Source organism: Leucopleurus acutus, assembly GCF_964270905.1.
Source record: "Leucopleurus acutus genome assembly, chromosome: 2".
Taxonomy (NCBI): Eukaryota; Metazoa; Chordata; class Mammalia; order Artiodactyla; family Delphinidae; genus Leucopleurus; species Leucopleurus acutus.
The window spans coordinates 2,252,947-2,273,606 of NC_139143.1; the positions used below are offsets into that span (position 1 = coordinate 2,252,947).

The window sequence follows — 20,660 nt, forward strand, 5'->3', positions numbered from 1 at the left end:
GCCGAGGGGGTGCCGCGCCCACCCCCAAGGGCGCTCCCCGCCCCCCGGACCCCCCATTGCCGCGGCCCCGCCGCCCCCCGGCCCCCCTGCGGCCCCGGCCGGGCCCCCTCCCGCCGCTGGCGGCCCCGCCGGGAGAGGGAGGTGCGCGCTCCGAGGGGTCGCCTCCTGCAGCGTACCGCGAGCCGGCGCCCCGCCCGTCATTCATTCACTCACCCACTGGTTCAGGGAACACGCTGAGCACCTACTAGTGCCCGTCCCGGCGGATCAAAGTTAAAGGGCTTCGGGGATCCCCAAGCTAGCCGAGCAATCCCTTGGCAAGAGGGTCAGAGAAAGAAGGCCGACAGCACCTAGGCGGGGGGGCGGCGGGGCTGACCGAGCGGAGGACCGCACAGCCTGCCCGAGGAGGCCATGCCAGGGAAACTGGGGGTCGGGGCGCGAGAAGGAGCCCACGGCAGCAGCGACGGGATGCACAGAAGCAAAATGGCAACGGAGCTCAGGAGGGTCTAGCCGCTGAGGGCACTTGGGGTGTGGGACCAGGAGGGGCAAGGGACTAGAAGAATGGAGCCGCAGGCAGTGGGCCGGCAGGAAGCAAGGCCGCCCCGTGCGGTTGTCCAGGTTGTGCACCAAACTAAGAGGGACCGCTCACCCAGGCTCCACCCACCAAGCCGTGGGCCTTGGCCAGAGCCGCATCTCCCCAGAGGCGGTGGCTTTTTCCAATTTGTACTGAGGCGCTAGGTGAGCTAAGTTGGCTGAAGAGTCATGTGGGCTGACTAAGGATTTCAGATTTTTATCTTGAAATTGAGGAAGAGCTCCCAGGAAACAGAACCAATAGGGGATCCCCCGTGTGTGTGTGTGTGTGTGTGTGTGTGTGTGTACACACAAAGAGAGAGGAATTGGTCCACGCCATTCCTATTCCAAAGGCTGACAGGTCCACAACCTGCAGGGTGGGGCTGGCAGTCTGCAGACTGGGAGGAGGTGCAGTCCGAGCCCAGAGGCCGTCTGCTTGCCAAACTCCCTCTTTATTAAAGTCAGTCTTTTTGCTATTCAGGCCTTCACCTGAGTGGATGCGGCCCACCGACATTATGGCAGGTCATCTGCTTCACTCAGAGTCTACTGTTTATTTCAATGTTAATCTCATCTAAAAAAAAAAATACTTTCGCAGAAACATCTGGAATAATGTTTGACCAAACAGCTGGGTACCGTGGCCTAGCCAAGTTGACACATAAACTTAACCATCACACTACTGAAGACAGTCCACCCGAGGACAAGCTGGGCAGACTCACGTTCCGGTCACTTTGGTGTGTGAGTAATTGGCGCGGGGAGAGTTGCAAAACAGGGGAACCGTGGAGAGATGGCATTCAGACAAGGGGTGAATTCACGCTGTGGAACTGGGGGGACGGGGGGGAGTCAAGAGCTATTTGGGACCTAGTCTGACTCTGTAAGTGACTGACTAAAGGCTTGGCAGAGAGGAAAGGGACGAGCCGGGGGTTCCCGTGTCTGCTTGAGTTCAGGGTAGCGTGTGTTCATTTTAGGACACGGGTGATAATGTCCTGAGAGCAGCCAGGCTGCAGGGAGGGCTTGGGAGCCGCAGCAGAGCTGCAGCTCCGGGACCGGGTGAGATCACCCGGGAAGGGTGTGCAGGATGAGAAAGGATGGGGGCGGGGGGAGGAAATTCTGGGAGCACTTAAGGGGTGGACAGGTCGTAAAGCACCTCCAAAGGTAAGCATTATTATTATTACTCATGCGATGGAATAATTTGTTGAAATGTTGATTTGTAGCCCCTCCCCCTCCCAGTCACCCCTGCCTTTTCTCTTGCTGGGAGGCAGTGGCTTCCTGAAGGCCTCAGCTCTGGGCCCACTGAGACAATGCCAGGGGGCCCGAGGTGCAAGGGTAGGGATGTGGCTTTGAGGGCCCGGACACAGAGGGGAGATAGACTGGGAACGGGAAAGAAGACGCCCTGTGCAGCGAGGACCCTGAGGTGCCTCGGGAGGTGATGAGACCTCAGTAGAGATGGGGGCTGGGATGCGGGGCCCCAGATTTCTGGCCTCGGCAGATTCTTTCACTGCACGCGTCCAGGGGGCAGGAGCCCTGGCGACAAGAGACCCCCGGGGGCCAGAGCCACTAGGATGGCTGCCTTCCCCCTGCCTTCTGGCCTCCTTTAAGCCTTAAAGGATACTGCATGAGAAAATGCAATTTTTTGCCATCCCAGCAGGCCCAGGACAGAATCAAACTGATTTAAAATAAATTAAGTAACATATGTGTCTTGCAAGCCTGCGCTTGTAGGTTGAGATTTGCAGCAACGCTGTTACCTTCATTTACAGGAAAGGAAACTGAGGCCCCGAGGAGCTCAAGCTGTGTTAAAAGCACACAGCCAGTAAGGGACTGATGTGCTTTTGCGAGGTAGACCTTTCTGATTCCATAGCCCTAACCTGTGGCCGAAAAACTGCAGACACGCAAAGGGACCGGGCAGACACGGTGAAGGGAGGAAGCGTGTCAGGGCCGAGTGCTGGTCATCACAGCTCTTACCTGGCCTTGGTGTGTGTGGCAGGGGTGGGGCAACTGTGGAGGGCTTCATGGAGGCAAAGTTCAAACACTCAGGCTCTGTCTCAAGGGGCCATCGCTGCAAACGTGGTCATAAGAAAAAGGCGTCTGTTTCAAAGACAAAGCTGGAAATCCACATTTTCTATGTGAAATCAGATGGGTACACCTTCGATTTTCTTGTTAAAAATTCAGAAGCGTCTGGGCTTCCCTGGTGGCGCAGTGGTTAAGAATCCGCCTGCCAATACAGGGGACACGGGTTCGAGCCCTGGTCCGGGAAGATCCCACATGCCGCGGAGCAACTAAGCCTGTGCCACAACTACTGAGCCTGCGCTCTAGAGCCCTCGAGCCACAACTACTGAGCCTGCACTCTAGAGCCCGCAAGCCACAACTACTGAGCCCACGTGCCACAACTACTGAAGCCGTCACGCCTAGAGCCCGTGCTCGCGACAAGAGAAGCCACTGCAATGAGAAGCCTGCGTACCACAACGAAAAGTAGCCCCTGCTCACTGCAACTAGAGATAGCCTGCGCGCAGCAACGAAGACCCAACATAGCCAAAAATAAATGAATTTAAAATAAATTTTTAAAAAAAGTATAGGTAAAAAAAAATTTCACAGGGGTCAAGCAAACCGTGTCTACGTGCGTTGGGCTGTGGGGCAAGGTGCTGCTCCGGGACCCGCCACCTCTAGGAGCCCGCGTCGGAAACTGGTTTGGACAGGAGGCCCGGAACACTGGAAGATGCTGGGCTTGGAAACAGAAGCCGGGCCCTCACTGGGGACTGACCGGCCCAGACCGTGGAGGGAGGGGTGGGTGCAGTTTGGGAGAGCCCACCAAGCCCGCATCAGCCTTCCCTCCTGTGCACTTTGGCTGAAGGGGGCAAGGGCACGCCTCCATCAGCCATCAGAGGGGCTTTTGGTGGCTGGGCAGCGGCCCGTCTGCACCCTGAACCCACCCACTCACACCCCTGCCCCAGTGGAGGGGGCTCACCCATACCTCTCCCTGCCCAGTGGGAGCTGCCCTGGTCCCGCTGACTCATCCCCTGGGGCCTCAGGCCCAGCAGAGAGGATGCGGTTCCCCTTGCCCACTCCTCCCCCTGCTCTGTGGCCCAGACGGTGCCCTGTCGGTGCCCTCGGCCAGAAGCTCTCTGGAGACTCCAGGATGACTCGGAGCCGAGGCCCTGCTTCCTCTCCTGACCGCATCCTGCAGCTCGCGGCGGGGGCAGGTGCAGGGGAGGCACTGCCCCAGGCCTCTGTCTAGGTTGCCAGAAGCTAGAACTTGTCCGGACGGCCGCAGGCTGGTGAGTAGCTCTGCGAAACTCAGACAACTGACTTTGGGGCCAAGCCAGGGGACTTCATCCCACTTCTTCTCAAGGGAAGGGAACCCCGACACTGGGGCCAGACAGGAGTCAGAGCTGCTTGCAGTGCAGGGCAGCTCTGCTGCCTGGGGCTCAGGCTCAGGGCGGGAAAGGACCCACTGCCCAAGAGGCCAGCATCCTCCAGGCCGGCGGCTCTCGCTGGTTTCTCTCCAGAGTTTAGGGTCCCGCCCCGCACCCTCCCCGCCTGCCCTCTCTCTCCTCTTTCATTTTTCCTGTGCCTTCTCTCTTCCTTCTCTGCTTCATCTCCAACGCCTCCATCCCGGCCTGCGCACTGCCTGGACCAGGATCCCTGAGGCGCCACCCTCTCCTCGGCCCTGCTCCCCCCGCCGCGACCACCAGGGGGCGACAGTTCCCGGCGGAGCCTCCGGTCTCCGTGCGACGGCGGGGGGACAGGGATGGAGAGCCAGCCGGGGCCTGGGGCTCTAATCCAGCAGGGTCTCTACCTCGCTTCCCGCCCGCGAGCCCCCTGGCCCCGCTTCCCCTGCGTCCGCCGTGGGGCCACGTGTCCAGCCTGCCCCACCGCCCTGGCCTCTCTGGCCGGACCCCCTCTCCTTTCTGGAGACGCAAAGAGAACTGGGAACTTAAGAAAAGGCAGTGAATGGTGTTGAGCGTAATACAACTGCAGAGATAAGGCTAGATACCAGAACAAGGGGAGACAGGCATTTGGGGAGCTTTTTCCACCGTGGCAGAGACCAGCATCTAGACCAGAAGACACCCGGGTCCTGAGGGCGGGTCCAGAGGGCGGCTCCGCCCCAAGCTCCCCAGCGGGGAAGCGTGTCTGCTTGTCAGGTGGCAAGTCACTGCCCTCCTGGCCCCCACCCATGTGGCCCCTGGGTGGGTGGGTGTGCTGGAGAATCCCAGGCCCTGGGAGCAGCCCCGCCGCAGGACCCCATGGTGCTGCCCCCGGGAAAGGCTGCGAACCGTGCGGCTGGGGGTGTGTGTGCCCTGCCCAGGGCTGGATTATCGCCAATACTCCAGTAACCCCGGCCCTTTTCGAAGGCCCGGGCTGGAGGTGCCTCTGAAATAGCGCCGGAGCCCCCCCACCCCCCGGGCCCTTGCATCACTTTACCTGGCAGGTGCGAGCGTGCAGAGTGGCTCAGGGTCATCATTTAGGAGAGATGTTTTTTGGAGTCAAACAGCCTGGGTTTCTTCCTCTGTAAAATGGTGGGGATGGGATCACGCGTGTGGCCGTGATGAGGACAGTGAAACTGCGCGGATAGAACGTCCTCTGCACAGAGTAAGCTCTCAGAAAGGCAGTGACTTGTTGAAAGATGTTTTTTCGACATTCCTCATCTTAAAAAAAAAAAAGGTTTTCTTCTTTCTCGCACTCAATTCTCAGGAAAAAATAATAATATTTCTGCACGATAATTGCATCTTTCATGTTCCAAACCTGTTACCGGTGACCAAGTTCCACTTCCTGTGGTTTAGCTGCTTCAGGCTGCAGAAGGCGCACCTCCTCCTGTGACCAGGCCCCCGGGCCTGCGGCCTTGGCACCGGTTAACTGAAAACAAGCTAGTGCCTCACACCTTTGGCGTCTCTTAAACTCCTCAGTGATGAGAATGGAAGGGAAGGGAGTGTGTTGAAGGGAAGTTGGTTTAAACTGAGGTCAGATGCTGTTGAAATGGTCCATAAACGCCGCTGCGTGTGACCTTTCGGCACCTCCCTCAGAGCTCTGGTTCCAGTCACTCCTGCCCTCACCCTCTGTGACCTGGTGACTTAGGTCAATGCGTTTCCATTGATTTGCTCATAAATGCACTCACCAAAGTGTTCTAGGTGCTCTGATCACTCTGTAGGGGGTGGGTGGGTTCCGTGGAGTGGCCGAGAGGCCCCGGGAGGAGCTCAGGCCGGCTGGGCACTTGTGACGGGACGGGCAGAAGGTCCCAGGCTGGAATCGGGGGGGGGGAGATGCCACCCGGTTTGTTCAAGGAATGTCAAAACTTCACTGTTGTCTTGGAGGCTGGAAAGTGGGTGATTTCCATATTCTTACGCACTGTTGAGAGCTGGGATTTCCAGCAGGAATAGGTAAGAAATTGAGAAGCGATTAATATGCACCCACAGGGTAACAGGGCGGTGGGGGGAGGTGAGAGGACAGAGGGACGTAAGCTTTACCATTTCTGCGTGAGCTTTTTGTTGTGAAAATGCATTCTCTGTGTATGTGCAATTTCTGTAATGAAAATAGTGTCAAACTTAATATGAAGACTTTCCAACATTAGTAGAAGCAGAGCCTAGTATAGTGAATTCCCATTTATCCATCGCCTAAACTTAGTAATTATCAACATTTCCCTGTATTTCCAAGGTTTATTTTTTCTTTAGTGAAATATTTTAAAGAAAAATCCCAGGCCTGGTAACCTATCACTTCTAAATGTTTCAGAACGCATCTCAGAAAAAAAACAAAAAAAACCTGCACCTTTTTCTTATATAAACACGTGGCCGTTTTCACAATAACTCCTTAGTAGTACACCTAACACCAAGTCCATTCAGAGTCCTTCAGTTGTCCCAACACTGTCTTCTAAAGTCAGTCTTTCTATCTGGATCCAGTAAGGCCTACACGTTGCATTCTGCTCTTTTAATCTTGTGTGGGTCCCCTCCCCACCCTGATTTCTTTTTAATCATGTCAGTGACTTCTTGAAATCGGGTTAGTCGCCTCGTGAAATGACCTACATTCTGTGTTTCGTCTGCTGCGTTCAACTTGCTCCTAACCCCACCTTTCCTGCAACCTGGAAGTTATCGGCAAAGCCTTAGACCGGGATTCTGGCTTGTGTTTTGGGTGAGAGCACCTCACAGACGGTGTCCGATGCTCCGTCCCCCTCCCCTCCCAGAGGCGGGTAGCCTCTGGTCGCCTCTCTTACAGCAATGATGTGGAGCTGACATGGGGGTTCCGGGTGGCAGCGATCCTCCACCATCAGACTGTGTTTTCCCCTTGTCACTAGGAGATAATCTGTGAGGTGACACGTCCAGCCCCCATCAGCTCCCACCGAGTGGCTTTAGTATCTTTTTCTCTAACAAACACCCATCACTGTGGCCTGAGTCAGTTATTGTACTGAGACTGCCAAAGGAGATTTTCTATGTCTAATTAAAATATTTTTTTCTCTTAAAAAGCAACGAATTCCATATTATGTGAGCAATTTCCTTCTTCGTGATCCATTTTCCCAACTCAGATTGTGACACAAGAAAAGCCCCAGAAGACGTCCACGCTGGTTTATTAGATTTTACAATAACCTCCCTATTTATACCCCATGCTGGGGAGCCCCAGTGCTGGGGTCTTGCCCGCAGCTGCCCGACTGTCCAGCACTGGATACAGCACCTCAGCAGAGTGGTGACCGTGGGTGAGGCTCTCAGCCCCTCTCCCTGCAGGGAACGCGCTGGCCTCTGCAGGACATTCCCCGGCCGGAGGGACCAAATGTCCTCGGTCAACTTGAAGGCTTTCACTGAAGGGTCCCTGGGATTAACTGATACCCTGGAAATCAGTGATGTACAAAACGTGGCTCAGTCACAAGACGGGATGCTGTGTGTGATTTTCAGTTTCAAGAAAAGAGAACTAGGAAAAGAGAAATAAAGCTTTACCCAAATTAAAGGTCCACCTGGCTTTATTTCCTTCTTTGATGCCAGTGAGGCTACCATCCCCATCTTTTTCGTGTCGCGGCTGGAGACTCAATTTACCGGGGTGGTCCTGGAGGCGAGCCGACTCTTTTTAATTTCTGTAGTCCTGTGGTCTTGCACGCTGACTGGCACATAGTAAACTCAAAATGAAAATGAGTTGAATCAGTGATTTTTGAGAAGAGAAATCCAAAACGATGGTATGACTCAATTCTATTTAACGAATGTCTTTCTCGGGTTTTTTACTCCCAATAATTATAGCAAACATACGATGCTTTTTTAATATGTGTCAGATAGTCCCGAGCACTTTTCCCATATTAACACATCTAACTTTTTCACATTCCCTTTGTGCTAAGAAGCATGATTCCCATTTTAGGATGAGGATTTTGAGGTGAATAACAGGACAAAGATGGGGAGGAAGAAGCTGAGAGCTGCTGGCGTGGTTCACAGTCAGCGCCTAGCGTCTAAAGTAATCATGGTAATTCTGACAAAAACCTGGTTACATAGTGGTCGTGCTACTTTTCAAGGTGCTTTGTTCCCGAAGCCGCTGCTCCTGGGGAAGGTGAGGTGGTCTCCAGAGGCGATGGGTCACACGGGGCCCGAGGGCCGGGAGCCCCGAGGAGGACCGGGTGGCAGGGGGTTTGGGACCCACGTACAAACCAGCCCTGTACCAGGAGGAGGAGGTGATCACCGCACACACTGACCAGAGCAGGGGTACATGCTCTGTATGGTACCGCTATAGAGGCCCCGCTAGTTACACGCAGCCTGGCCCCGGATGGAGCCTTCAAAGGGACCACTGTGACATCTACGTGGCGGCCAAGAAAAATGCTTCTAATACCTTCCAGGGAAAAAAAGCAGAGCACCTTGTGATTGCAGTAACGTGACCTGGGGCCATGACAGGAGAAGGGCTGGGGAGAGAAGGTCAGAAAATGCAAATGAGTACAGTTAGGCTGCAGGATCCTGAGCTAGTCTACTCTGAATGGGGCCTTGTCTCTCTTTATAGTGATCACAGTTTTAGAAAATGAGACCTGAGAAGGTTTGAGGCAGTAGCTTATATAAAAACCGAAACTTTGGGCGAACCTGAGACCCTCCCCGGCGCTGTGACTTTGCGGGCACGGGATCTGGGGTAGGGACAGCCCGGGCGTGAGCTGCTTGTTTTAGGGTATCTGTGTGGCAGGGGAAACGGGGAGTGTGCACACCCGAAGACGGTCGTTTTCAGAGCAGGACGAGCTAGATGAATCACCCCTCGTCTGGCGCCTCTTCCTGGGCAAACCACAGCCTCCCAGACGCTGCACTTTCAGCTGCTTCGCGGGCCGGTGCCTGAGGCTTCTCCCCGGCAAAGCCCAGCACCTTCCACCCACCTGTGGGGTTACCCAGGCAGCCCTGGGCGGGCGGGGGGGGGGAGGGGGGCTTTAGCACTGCTTCTCCCAATCCCGACCCCGAGCCCAGCACGCCTGGGAAGAGCCCCCTTCCCCCTCTTAATCGGATGCCCAAACTCCATCTCCCGAGGGGACCCTGGTTGTATTAGATTGGGTTCTTCAGAGAAACAGAATATATATAAAGACGTTTATTATAAGAAATTGGCCCAGCCTTCCCTGGCAGTCCGGTGGTTAAGACTCCATGCTCCCAATGCAGGGGGCACAGGTTTGACCCCTGGTCAAGCAACTAAGATCCCGCATGCTCATCACGGCCACCCCCCCCCCAAAAAAAAACACAACAAAACAAAGAAACTGGCCCCCGTGGTTATGGAGGCTGAGAGGTCCCAGATCTGCACTAGGCAAGCTGGAGGCCCCGGAGAGCCGATGTTAGGGGTCCCAGTGCCAGTCCGGGTCCGAAGGGAGGAGAAGCCTGATGTCCCAGCTCAGCTGGTCGGGGGAGGCTGGGTTCTCTCTGACTCTGCCGTTGTGCCCTAGTCAGGCCTTGAGCGGAGGCATGAGGCCGCCCCTGTGATGAGGGCCATCCGCTCCACTCAGTGTCTGATTCAAATGTTAATCTCATCCCCAAACACCCAGAATAATATCTGACCGAGCACCCAGGCGCCCGGTGGCCCAGTCAGGCTGACACGAGGTTAAGCGTCACACCCGGATCTTCTGAGAGCAGAAGCAGGGCCAGTGCCGGTGGCCTTCACCCCAGGCCACCCTTTGGTTTAGGGCTAATCGGTGAGAAACAGTAAGCCGGGCACCAGCAAACTAGAAGAGGTGGAGGATGGCTTGAGCTGGGCACCAGGATATGGGCTTAAGTCCTGCCCTGGGCGTGACCTCGGCAAGTCAACACACCTTGGTTTTGAGTTCCCATCTATACAGTGGGGGCAATAACACAAGTCTTTAAGGCAAGTTACATGAACTCTCCAAGGCTCGATTTTTTCATCTGGTGAACAGGGAGAATAATATACATGCCATAAAGTTGCTGTGAGGATTAATAAGATAGTAGATATAAAACCCTTAGGTCAGGGATTCCCTGGTGGCGCAGTGGTTGAGAGTCTGCCTGCCGATGCAGGGGACGCAGGTTCGTGCCCCAGTCAGGGAAGATCCCACATGCCGCGGAGTGGCTGGGCCCGTGAGCCATGGCTGCTGAGCCTGCGCGTCCGGAGCCTGTGCTCCGCAGCAGGAGAGGCCACAACAGTGAGAGGCCCGCGTACCGCAAAAAAAAACCCAAAAAAACCCTTAGGTCAGCACCTCTCATATAGTATGTTCTCAATAAATATTAGCCATTATTTTAACACCTACTTCAGAGTGATATTGTAATAATATGTTGTATAAAGAAGGTATTTGAAATAACATAATAAGATGGTAATATTGTATTCTTTTAAACTTGGGCAGATACCAAATTGGCAAATATTTTTTTACGATAATAACGCCTGGTGTTTGTTCAGGGTGTGGTGAACGGGCACCCGCATACCTCCAGAGAGAATGTAAATTTTTCAACATTTTTGGCACAGTGTACCGAAGTCTTAAAATGTTCATAATCTCTGATGAATAATTTCACTTCTAGGAATTTGTCCTGAACAAAGAATCAGAAGTGAATATAAAGATTTTTGTCCAAGGATGTTCATCACAGAACTACGTATAAGAATGAAAACTTGAAAAACAGTTCAGGGGCTTAGTTAAATAAATGCAGTTACATTTCATATAATGATGTAATGTAACCTTAAAAAGATGTTTAGAATAATATATATATATATATATATTTTTTGCGGTACGCGGGCCTCTCACTGCTGTGGCCTCTCCCATTGCGGAGCATAGGCTCCGGACGCGCAGGCTCAGCGGCCGTGGCTCACGGGCCCAGCCGCTCAGCGGCATGTGGGATCTTCCCGGACCGGGGCACGAACCCGCGTCCCCTGCATCGGCAGGTGGCAGGCGGACTCTCAACCACTGCGCCACCAGGGAAGCCCTAGAATAATATTTAACGACCCGATAAAACACGGCATTTTGCAAGTGAAGGAAGCATGCCACACAATAAAGTATATAACATATATTCCACAAACTGTTACTGAATGCCAGGTTTGTGCCAGGCACTGGGTGCACACTTGGAAACACAATAGACTCAGTTTTTGGTCTCATACAGATTGACCCCAATTTACTGGTTTATTTATTTATTTTCATTTGATTTACTTTATTTACTTACTCATTTATTTTTGGCCGCGTGGCGGGCAGGATCTTAGTTCCCTGACCAGGGATTGAACCCATGCCCCCTGCAGTGGAAGCGCAGAGTCTTAACCATTGGACCGCCAGGGAAGACCCCAATTTAGCTGGGAAACAATGTACATGTCTATTATTATATACACAGAAAAAGAAGGTATCTTCACGGTGGAATAATGGATGTTTTCCATATTTTTCCTTTATATTTTCCCGTAATTTCCTTTTTTTAAAAAAACAAAGAACCTGCATTACTTAAACAATCGGGGGTGGGGTGGGGTGGGGCGGGACTTAACAATTTGTAAGAGAGAGCCTGGGCCTGGGCATCCCTGGGCGTGAGCTGGGTGTCGCACGGGAGGGGGTGACAGGGTCCAGAGAAGTCGGGAGGGAGAGACAGAGGCCTAAGCTGCGCTGTTGCTGGTCTGCGACCCTGACCAGGCTGCTTCCAAGCCCAGCCCCACCATCAATAAAATGAATGGATCATTCCTGCCTGCCCCAGGGTCATGAGGGCCAAGGAAAGCACGTCTATGTGCCTTTTACAAAGGCGTGCTGTGCTGCAGAGATGCAAGTGGTCGCCGTTACCTTAAGCAGGTGAGTTTCCGGGTCTGGCCCTCCCTGTCCCCGACTTGGAATGAGCAAAACGGGCCTCCAGCTCTGCAGGCCTGCGATGGACGTACTTAGGGGTCGCACACAGCGCCCACTCTCATGAGAGATGCAATGGCACGCGCAGCAGACACTCTGGTGACAGTTCACCTCCCCGCTTCCTCCTTCCCTCCCGCGAGCCCAACATCCCTGCCCTTGGGCTCCCGGGTATTTCCTTCCTTTGCCCCACTGGACTGAGCGGGGGGGCGGGGGGGGGTGTCTTGATGGGGGCGGGCGTGGTGAGGAGCTTCCTGCAGGCAGAGCAGCATTTAGACCCCATGGGCTCTGACAAACGAGATGTCCTCACCATGTCCAGAGCGACGGTGGGGCTGAGTCATCTCACCAAGCGTGGCTTCACCCACTCTGCCATTCCCATGAACTCCCCAGATCACTCACCCAGGGGCCTGGGTGACAACACGGTGCCCTGAGAAAGGGCCCAAGAAAGCCCAGAATTAGTCACAAGTTCAAATCAGAGTCACACAGGCCGAGGTACCCAGCCTTTGCCCAAACGTTGACCTTTAAAAAACCCAGAGAGAGCTTCCCTGGTGGCGCAGTGGTTGAGCGTCCGCCTGCCGATGCAGGGGACGCGGGTTCGTGCCCCGGTCCGGGAAGATCCCACATGCCGCGGAGCGGCTGGGCCCGTGAGCCACGGCCGCTGAGCCTGCGCGTCCGGAGCCTGTGCTCCGCAGCGGGAGAGGCCGCAACAGTGAGAGGCCCGCGTACCGCAAAAAAAAAAAAAAAAAACCTCGGGCAAGGGGAGGGGGCACCCTCGGAAGGGGAGAGGCAAGGGCAGCCGGGCCTGGACGCAGCTAATCCTGAGGGTTGGGCTCCTGTGATTTCTCATGTATGTGCACCTGAAACTATCACAAGGTCGTTAATCGGCTATACTCCAATACAAAATAGTTTAAAGAAAAGAACGTGATTTCCCTCGATCTGTGAGGTGCCTGAGTAAACTAGAACCATCTCCATCCTTCAGATGAAGAACCAGAGGCTGGAGGGAGCTGGCAGAGATGCCCAAGGAAGGCCCCCGCCGGGACTGAGCCAGGTCAGGACCGGCTCTGTCTTCAGCTCCAGCACCGGGGCACTGCGACTGCTCTTTGTTCGCTGACCTTAAAAGAAGCTTGCAGAAAATTTCATGACAGAGACATGGAGGGGAAGGGGCTACCACTCCCTCACCCCTACAGCCCTTTCCTGTGTGCCTAGATCGTCATACCATGCAACAATCCCGCTTTTACGCTTCGCGTTAGTTCTTATCATTTCGGATGACGACGGGGTCCCGATGACCGTTCCCTCCACGGGGGGTTCATGCGTGTCCCCTTCCCCACCAGACACTGGGGACACAGCCTCAAACCAAACAGACATACTCCCTTGGCTTACGGAGCTCGCATTCTCAAGGGAGAGACAACACAAACAGAGAGAAACGGGACGGCTTCCCACTCGTTGAGAAGAGAGACGCCTATGGCGCTTAACTGGAGCTAGAGAGGGAAAAGCTCACAAGGTGGTTTTTACCCAAAGGACCCTGTGGTTCCTCATGTTTTGCTTCGACAACACCAAGGCTAACGATTATTTTATATCCTCCAGCCTTGAAGTGTGTGGGTGTTCATTTAACACAAGTAACTCTGTTACCCCTTTTTTCTTTTCACTTATCAGCATTTTCCAATCTCCCAGCAGCGGGAGGGAAATGCTGAGCTTTGATAACTGCTGTGCTGGGGGGAGATGGAGAAGTTTTCTGTCTGTCTGTCTGTCTTCAGGGAACTCAGTTCATCAGCAAGTCGGGAGAAGCAAGGTGACAGGGGTGCAGGTAGGGGCTCCGTCCGAACAGCCCAGTAAAGCGCTTCTGCTGTAAGCTGAGGTCCCATCATATGAAACGGTCACCTCTTGCCTCGGAGGGCGATAAGGTGAGGATGGGGGCAGCCCCGATGCACCGAGGTTAAAGTGTCTGGACTCGGTCCTGCCGGCCCGGCGACCCCACAGGCTGCAAGGCCTGCCTCCCGCGGGTGCGTGGGGAGGACGCGCCCAGGTGTGCTTCTTCCCAGCTTGACCTCCCAGGGCCGCTGACAGGCGGGTTTGAACTGCTCTAACCCATCAGCCCCGAAGACTGGACTCCACGCCTGCCCGGGGGTCTGGCGGAGAGGGGGGCCCTCAGAGAGAAATTCTGAGCTCCTTTCCGTAGCGACCGACACTTCTTCAGGCCAAATCCTCTTAAAAGTAGAAACACTGAAATTTCAACCCCTCCAGAGACCTCAAACGATGTCACAGAGTCAGAAAATGGACACCCTCAACATTTGTACTGGATGGTCTCAAAAGGGGTAGGAGAAAAAGCCCTGTGCTGATCTGAGAATCACAATGACACATTTCCTCTTTGAAGTGACACCTGGCTGGCAGATGACCTTAAATCTTTTATTTTTTTTCTCTTCTCTCTTTGAAACCTTCAAAATGTGAAGCATCCTTTAAAATAATGAGAATTAAAAGCTATGCCGCCCTCCCGTGGGACTGCTGTGCCCACGGTGGGATCAGCTCTCTCGGTCCCTGACCTTCACCCCAAATTCCGATCACTTTGAGGTCAACCTCAACTCCTGAGTTGAGTTTTGCCCGACCCAGTGTTCCATCCGCCTCTGCTCAAGTAAAGACCCACACAGTTGTCGGGCGAGGGCAGCGAGAGTGTTTATTGAGAAAGGGGAACTCACACTGAAGGGCCTGGTGTCCGGGCTGGGGGAGAGAGAATCCGGACACCTGATGAGAGATGCCGGAACCCTCTGTCCAGAGGGAAGGTCCAGGATAACTTCCAGGGTGAGTCCTGCCGCTTGTTGGGAAGAGGGGAGAAGATACAGAACTGGGGCAGGCCCGGGCTTCTGGGGAAACTCAGGAGGAATGGCTGGGTGAGCCGACAGCAGGACTGGTTCCCACGCTTTGGCGAGCTTTGAAAATGAAGATCTGAACTGATGGTGACTAACGATTCAGCAAACTCTGCCACCAAGACCGCTGAGTATAAAGGGCTGTCGGTTTCATAGTCTGTAGGATCTTTTGGAAAGTGAGGGGCCAGAGGGTCTGGCTTGGAGGAGGTATTTCTCAGACGGCAATGGCGATTGTAGGGACCAAAGGTAACAGAGCCCAAGACAAGAGTGGCTTTTGGGGGTCTCTGGCCAGTGTTGCTATCCACGGGGCAGAGAAGGGAGGCCCACTTCCCTTTCCCCTACTCGGCGGACCCTGCGGTGTCCGGGCTGCTGTGGGCTCCATCTTGCAGGACCTTTCTTGGGCTGGAGACAAAGAGCCCAGGTGCCCGCGGGGCGGAGCGGGAGAAGACCTGGTCTCAGCCGCCTGGCGTGCGGGGAGTTCGAAACGCTGAGGTTTTGGGAAAGCTGGTGAACCAGACCCGCGGGGTCTAGGCGGTGCCGGCGGAGCCGCTCTCCGCGCTCGGGAAGGCAGGTCCGGGGAAGGCAGGTAGGGGGTTGGGGGCGGCCCACCTCGCTATGCCTCCCGCCCCTCTCCGCGCGCCGCTGCCGCGCGCTCCTCCGGGCTGGCCAGCTATGGGCCCACGGCCGAGGAGGCGTTCGTCGTCTGGGCTCGGCGGGCCGGGCTCCGGAACGGAGAGCCGTAGTCCTGGGAGAGCGAGGACGCCGAGCTGCCCCCGCGCGCCGCGCGCGCCGAGCGCCAGCAGGCCCCGCGCCGCCGCAGCTGCGCGCGGAATGAGCGGTCGAGCAGCAGGTAGATGAGCGGGTTGGCGCAGCTGTTGACGAAGGCCAGGCAGGTGGCGACGGAGAGGCCCCAGCGCAGCGCCAGCAGCAGGCGGCAGGGCAGCGGCAGCGCGTGCAGGCTCGCCAGGTGGAAGACGGCGCGCAGCGCGCAGAAGGGCAGCCAGGAGCCCACGAAGGCGCCCTCGACGGCGAAGATGATGCGCAGGGAGCGGTTCCGGGCGCGGCTCAGGTGCGCCGGCCCGCGGAGGCGGCGCGACACGAGGCAGTAGCAGACGACGGTGACGGCCAGGGGCAGCGCCAGGGTCAGCAGCAGCGACAGCAGGCTCAGGCCCTGGAAGGCGTCGGACGGCTCCTCGGCGCACTGGCTGCCGTGGCCCCCGGGGAGCGGCCGCAGGCGGCGGAAGGCCAGCGAGGGCAGGCCGGCCGCCAGCGCCGTGGCCCACACGGCCCCGCACGCGGCCAGCGCGCAGCGCCGGGTGCGGCGGGCGCGCGCGGCCAGCGGGCGGCCCACGGCCAGGTAGCGGTCCACGCTGAGGCCGGCGAGCAGCAGGGCGCCCGCGCAGCGCGTGCCGGCCATGGCGAAGCTGCTGAGTTTGCACACGCCCTCGCCGAAGGGCCAGAGGCCACCCCGCGCCGCCGCCGCGGCCCACAGCGGCAGCGTGAGCACGAAGCCCAGGTCGGCGGCCGCCAGGTGCTGCACGAAGGTGTCCACGAGCCGCCGCGGGCCGCGCCGCCCGACCAGCAGCCACAGCACGAAGGCGTTGCCCGGCAGGCCCACGGCGAAGGCCGCCAGGTAGAGCGCGGGGATGTAGGCGTAGCCGTAGGGCAGGTCCCGGGCCGCGCACAGCTCCTCCTCCAGTTCCTCCGGGGCGCCCGACCCTGAGTAGTCCCAGGACGCCGTCCCCGGGCTGGGGCTCCAGGGCTCGGTGGGGCGCATGGCTGGCGAGACCCGGGCGGACGCGGCGTCGAGAGGGAGGGTGGCTTTTCACGGCCGGTGCCCAGCACCTCCCTTCCTGTCACCCACCCGGGGCCGAGGCGACTGGGTGGGCAGGAAGGGGTGGGGGAGGAGGGGGGAGGGGGGCGGGGAGGAGGGGGAGGAGGGGGGAGGAAGAGGGGAGGGGAGGGGGGAGGGGGGAGGGGCAGGCTCCTGGGGCGGAGACGGTGGCCGACGATTTGGGGCGGGGGCGGAGGCGGAGGCGGGGGCGGGGGGGGGGGGGGCTTCCCAGCTGGGTCCTAGGAGGAAAAGTCCCCAGGGCTGGGACACGGCCCTGCCTCCCTTGGGAGCCTAGCCTGTCCCTCTCCGTAAGTCGCTCGGCAACCGTCTCAGGGTTCTGGTGGCCGGTTGAAGAGGCGCCCAGAGCCCCAGGCGGTCCTCATCCCCGCTTCCCCCGCTCCCCGCTGCTGTCTGTCTCTGGGAGGAGACAGGACCAGGGGTGAGTATTTTATCTGGGGAGGAGCCTCCCGCCGCGGTTCCCCTGCCTTCTAGGAAAGAGGGGTTCTGCCATCTGTGCACAGCGGGCATGTTGCGGGGAGCCTGCCCTTGGGGGGCCTACCTACTCTCAGGGACTGGCCACCAGGCCCTCAAATGGTGTTAGCTCCCTGAGATGCTGGGCCGCGTGCCTTAGCCCAAAGGGTGGCTTTTCTGACCAACTCAGGTTCCCAGGGAGCCACAAGGGAGGGTTTGACCCTGGAGGGGGAGGGTCAGACTGTCCAGATGAAAGGAGCAGAGCCTGGAATCCAAATCCCAGCTCTTCCCCACCTTCCTGCATCGGCAAAACCTACCTGTTAAGCCAGACACAGACGTAAGTTCAGTACGAAAGATGACACGAGACGGTACCTGACTCAGCGGATTAGTCGTCCTAAATCAGGAGTCAGGATCTTAGAAGGCGGGCGAGATCCCTCGTGCACTGAGAGAGGTGGGGAAGGATACACGGAGAAGGGTGGGCGTGAAGCCTGGCCTTGAAGGAGGCGGTGGGGCCAGGGAGGGAACGGGGAAGGGTGCGCGGGGATGCTGGACGACTCCAGTTAGGTCCCAACTCTTCTTAGCAGACTTCCTCCCATGAGCTGCTGTGTAGCAACTGATGTGACAGTGTGCGTGTCCCCCCAGAGCCCCCGCCCCATCGTCACCAGGAATGAATGAACTGTTGGGCCATCTGGCGTTAAACATTTGAGGTGGATTATCTATCCGTTTTATAGCATACCGTCCCGTTACAGCGAGCTCCTCCGTGCGCAAGGCCCTGTTTGGGCGCCACAGAGATGCCGTTCTTGACCTTGGAGGGTGTCTGAATAGGAGGCAAGGGAGACAGATTCATGCACAGGACATGCAGCGGCCAGCGCGCTAGAGGTCAGATGGCCTGGAGTGAATGTTAGCAAAGTCCCCCTGGAGCTCAGACGGGAGGGAGCAGCTGCCTCTGATGGGAAGAGTCCAACCTTTCCCGGCACCTGAGGTCAGTTCCAGAAAGGAGCTGAAAGGCGAATTCTCCGAGCCGCAGAGCCAGGTGGGAGGAGGGTGTTAGGAGGGGATGCAGCAGAGGCAACAGGGGACTTGGATGTCACCAGTAGGAGCCCCCGGACATGGTGAGGAGGGCAGTCCCCCCATCTGCTTTGCACAGGTCAGTGCAGAACTGTGGACTGGATGGGGAGAAGCTCCAGCTGGGGGACCCCACCGTGGGCTGTTGTCATTGTTTGTGTTGGGGAGAGGCAGGGTCGGACATAGGGAACTGGACGAGGGGACAGAAAGGAGAGGATCTGTTCAAGAGAATTGCGGCACCGAGGACCTCAGCGCAGAGGAGTCGGCTGGGCCTGGACGGCCAGTGGGGAACGCCAGGGGCACTGCCCATCCACTGAGGTCGGGGCCACGGGGCGGCTTGTGTGTGCATTCCGTTTCATGTTGATTTGAGGTGGGGTGATGGAATAATTCTTTTTTTGTTGGTTTTTGTTTTTTGTTTTTGCGGTACGCGGGCCTCTCACCGTTGTGGCCTCTCCCGCTGCGGAGCACAGGCTCCGGACGCGCAGGCTCAGCGGCCATGGCTCACGGGCCCAGCCGCTCCGCGGCATGTGGGATCTTCCCGGACCGGGGCACGAACCCGCGTCCCCTGCATCGGCAGGCGGACTCTCAACCACTGCGCCACCAGGGAAGCCCTGATGGAATAATTCTTGATCCACAGCAGGCACTTCTGAGAGTGAAAGAAGCATTATCACGATCAACCTGGCCCGTTCTGCGCAAACTGGGACACGAGGTCACCCTAGCTGTGGCCCCTCTGGTCCATGGAGATCCCCAGCGGTGGCAAAGCCTAAGGAGGGGTGGGCGCGCGTGTCCACGCCGTTCCGGTCAGGAATTTCTCTCCTGGGCCAGTTACAAGACGGGAGAAGCAGGCAAGGGAAGAGGCTGGGGAATGGAAGCCTCTGGCCCAGCCCTCCACGGCATCCCAGCCACCGAGCCTGGGTTTCTCCTCAAGACCCACATACAGCGTGGACACCTGAGGGGCCACGGGACATGTGGAGCAATTTTTCTGATGTTTGATCACGTGCTTGCTGCTGAGGGACGCTCTCGTCCTGGGGGGCCTGGGGGCCACAGCCTCCTTCCCCAGAAGGCCAGCCGAGGTGGTGCTGCCTTGCAGGAGCCCGGGACAGTCAGGGACAGGCCCAGACCTGCCGGACGCCTCTCAGCCTGGGGCATAGAAGGGGCGTAAATCTGAAAGCTCAAGATGAACAGCCGGAAACCTCCAGGTGGAAGACAATAGGGCAAAGAGACCAAGAGGGTCATGGAGGCAGGGGGTGGAGGGGAGGCAGAGTGGCCTGTTTATTAAAAACACAGAGGTTCTTGTTTCCTGGGCTGTGGTCTTGTGGTCCCGAGCACATGGCGGATTTTCTCTGCCAGGGCCTGGGCGTTGGGCCTTTCTGCATGTCTCTTGGTGGCAGGAAGCAGCTCGGGCCAGAGCTGGGGGCGCTGCTCTGGGCCTGGCCTGCCACGTGTCCAGCCTGGCTTCAGTGACTAAGGCCAACTCCATGACACTGGTCTCTCCTCCCCTCTTCAGGGGACCCCCCTCAGAGTTAGAAACAGTCCATGAGTGGAAACTCATCGCGGTCAGCTGAGAATCCAGGCCACTGCTGATGGGTGTCAACACAGCAGAGAGGAAATGGTCCTCCCTCTCTCCATCCCACCCGGGGGCCTTCCTAGGCCAACGGGCCCTCCTCCCTCTGGACGGCTGGAGCCCGGGTGGCCTGGTCACCTGGGCCAGCCTCACCCTGCCCGTGGGATTATCAGCTCCTGGGGTGAGGGAGGCTCGCCATCACCACGACTGGTACAAGCCTGAGATCAGAGGAGATACTTAATAAGTAAATATCCGATGCTTTGAACTAGATGGCTTCCAGGAGTATTTTTATTTCTGGCCCTTTACGGGCTGTATATTTAAGCCCTTACCACTTCCCCCCTCAATGTTCATTTTTCTGTACAAATAATCATCTTAACGCTTTTGGAAAAATTTTGAAAATTATCTCGCCTTTTTCATCATAAAAACCACAGTCACGTCGCAGAACGTGGAATAAGAAAAGGCGTCCCAGCCCTCGTGAAGCATGACGTGGTGAATTTCTTTCCTACCAGTGAAAGACATTTTCAGAAGTGGAGAACTCGTCTGTAATCCCGTTGTTCTTGGGTTTTCTATTTTGTCAACATTCCATTTCAGATGTTCTCCACGTACATAGATTTTACACAACTGTTTCAGAGGCATGTATGTCATCAGAACGTGCCCTGTTCTATAGTCTGCTTTTCTCAATTCATGCAAATTCGCATTCTTCTATGTTGCTGAATTTTCTGATCCCTTAATTTTGGACATTTAGGTTGTTTGCAGTAATTTTTGCTGTTACAGAGATTTGTAACGAGTAACTGCACTTACAGCTTTTTTCTTCTTTCACTGTTTTCAGGGTATAAATGCCCTCGTGAAGGTCAAAGGCTATAAGCATTTTCTTGACTTGATACAAATGCTTGCAGTGGTCAGTAATCACCTGGCCTTGCAGGCGGGTGCGGGTTCAGTGCAATCTTGTTAGAGATATTCATCAGTAAAATGTATTTTTCCACTTTAATAGGTAATGAGGTCAAATGGTGCCTCATTTAAATCTACATTTCTTTGAAAACAATAAGACTGAAAATCTTTCTAGATGTAATTCCTCTTATGTGA

At 56.4% G+C, this 20,660-nt stretch overlaps 1 protein-coding gene across 1 annotated transcript; it reads right to left on the bottom strand.

Moving 5' to 3' along the window:
- Positions 1-15,313: 15,313 nt before the first annotated feature.
- GPR25 (G protein-coupled receptor 25) lies at positions 15,314-16,420 on the bottom strand (the record flags this gene model as incomplete). Its single annotated transcript, XM_082865631.1, has 1 exon — positions 15,314-16,420. One exon carries the CDS (start codon positions 16,418-16,420, stop codon positions 15,314-15,316), a length of 1,107 nt encoding a protein of 368 aa, XP_082721757.1.
- Positions 16,421-20,660: the final 4,240 nt, after the last annotated feature.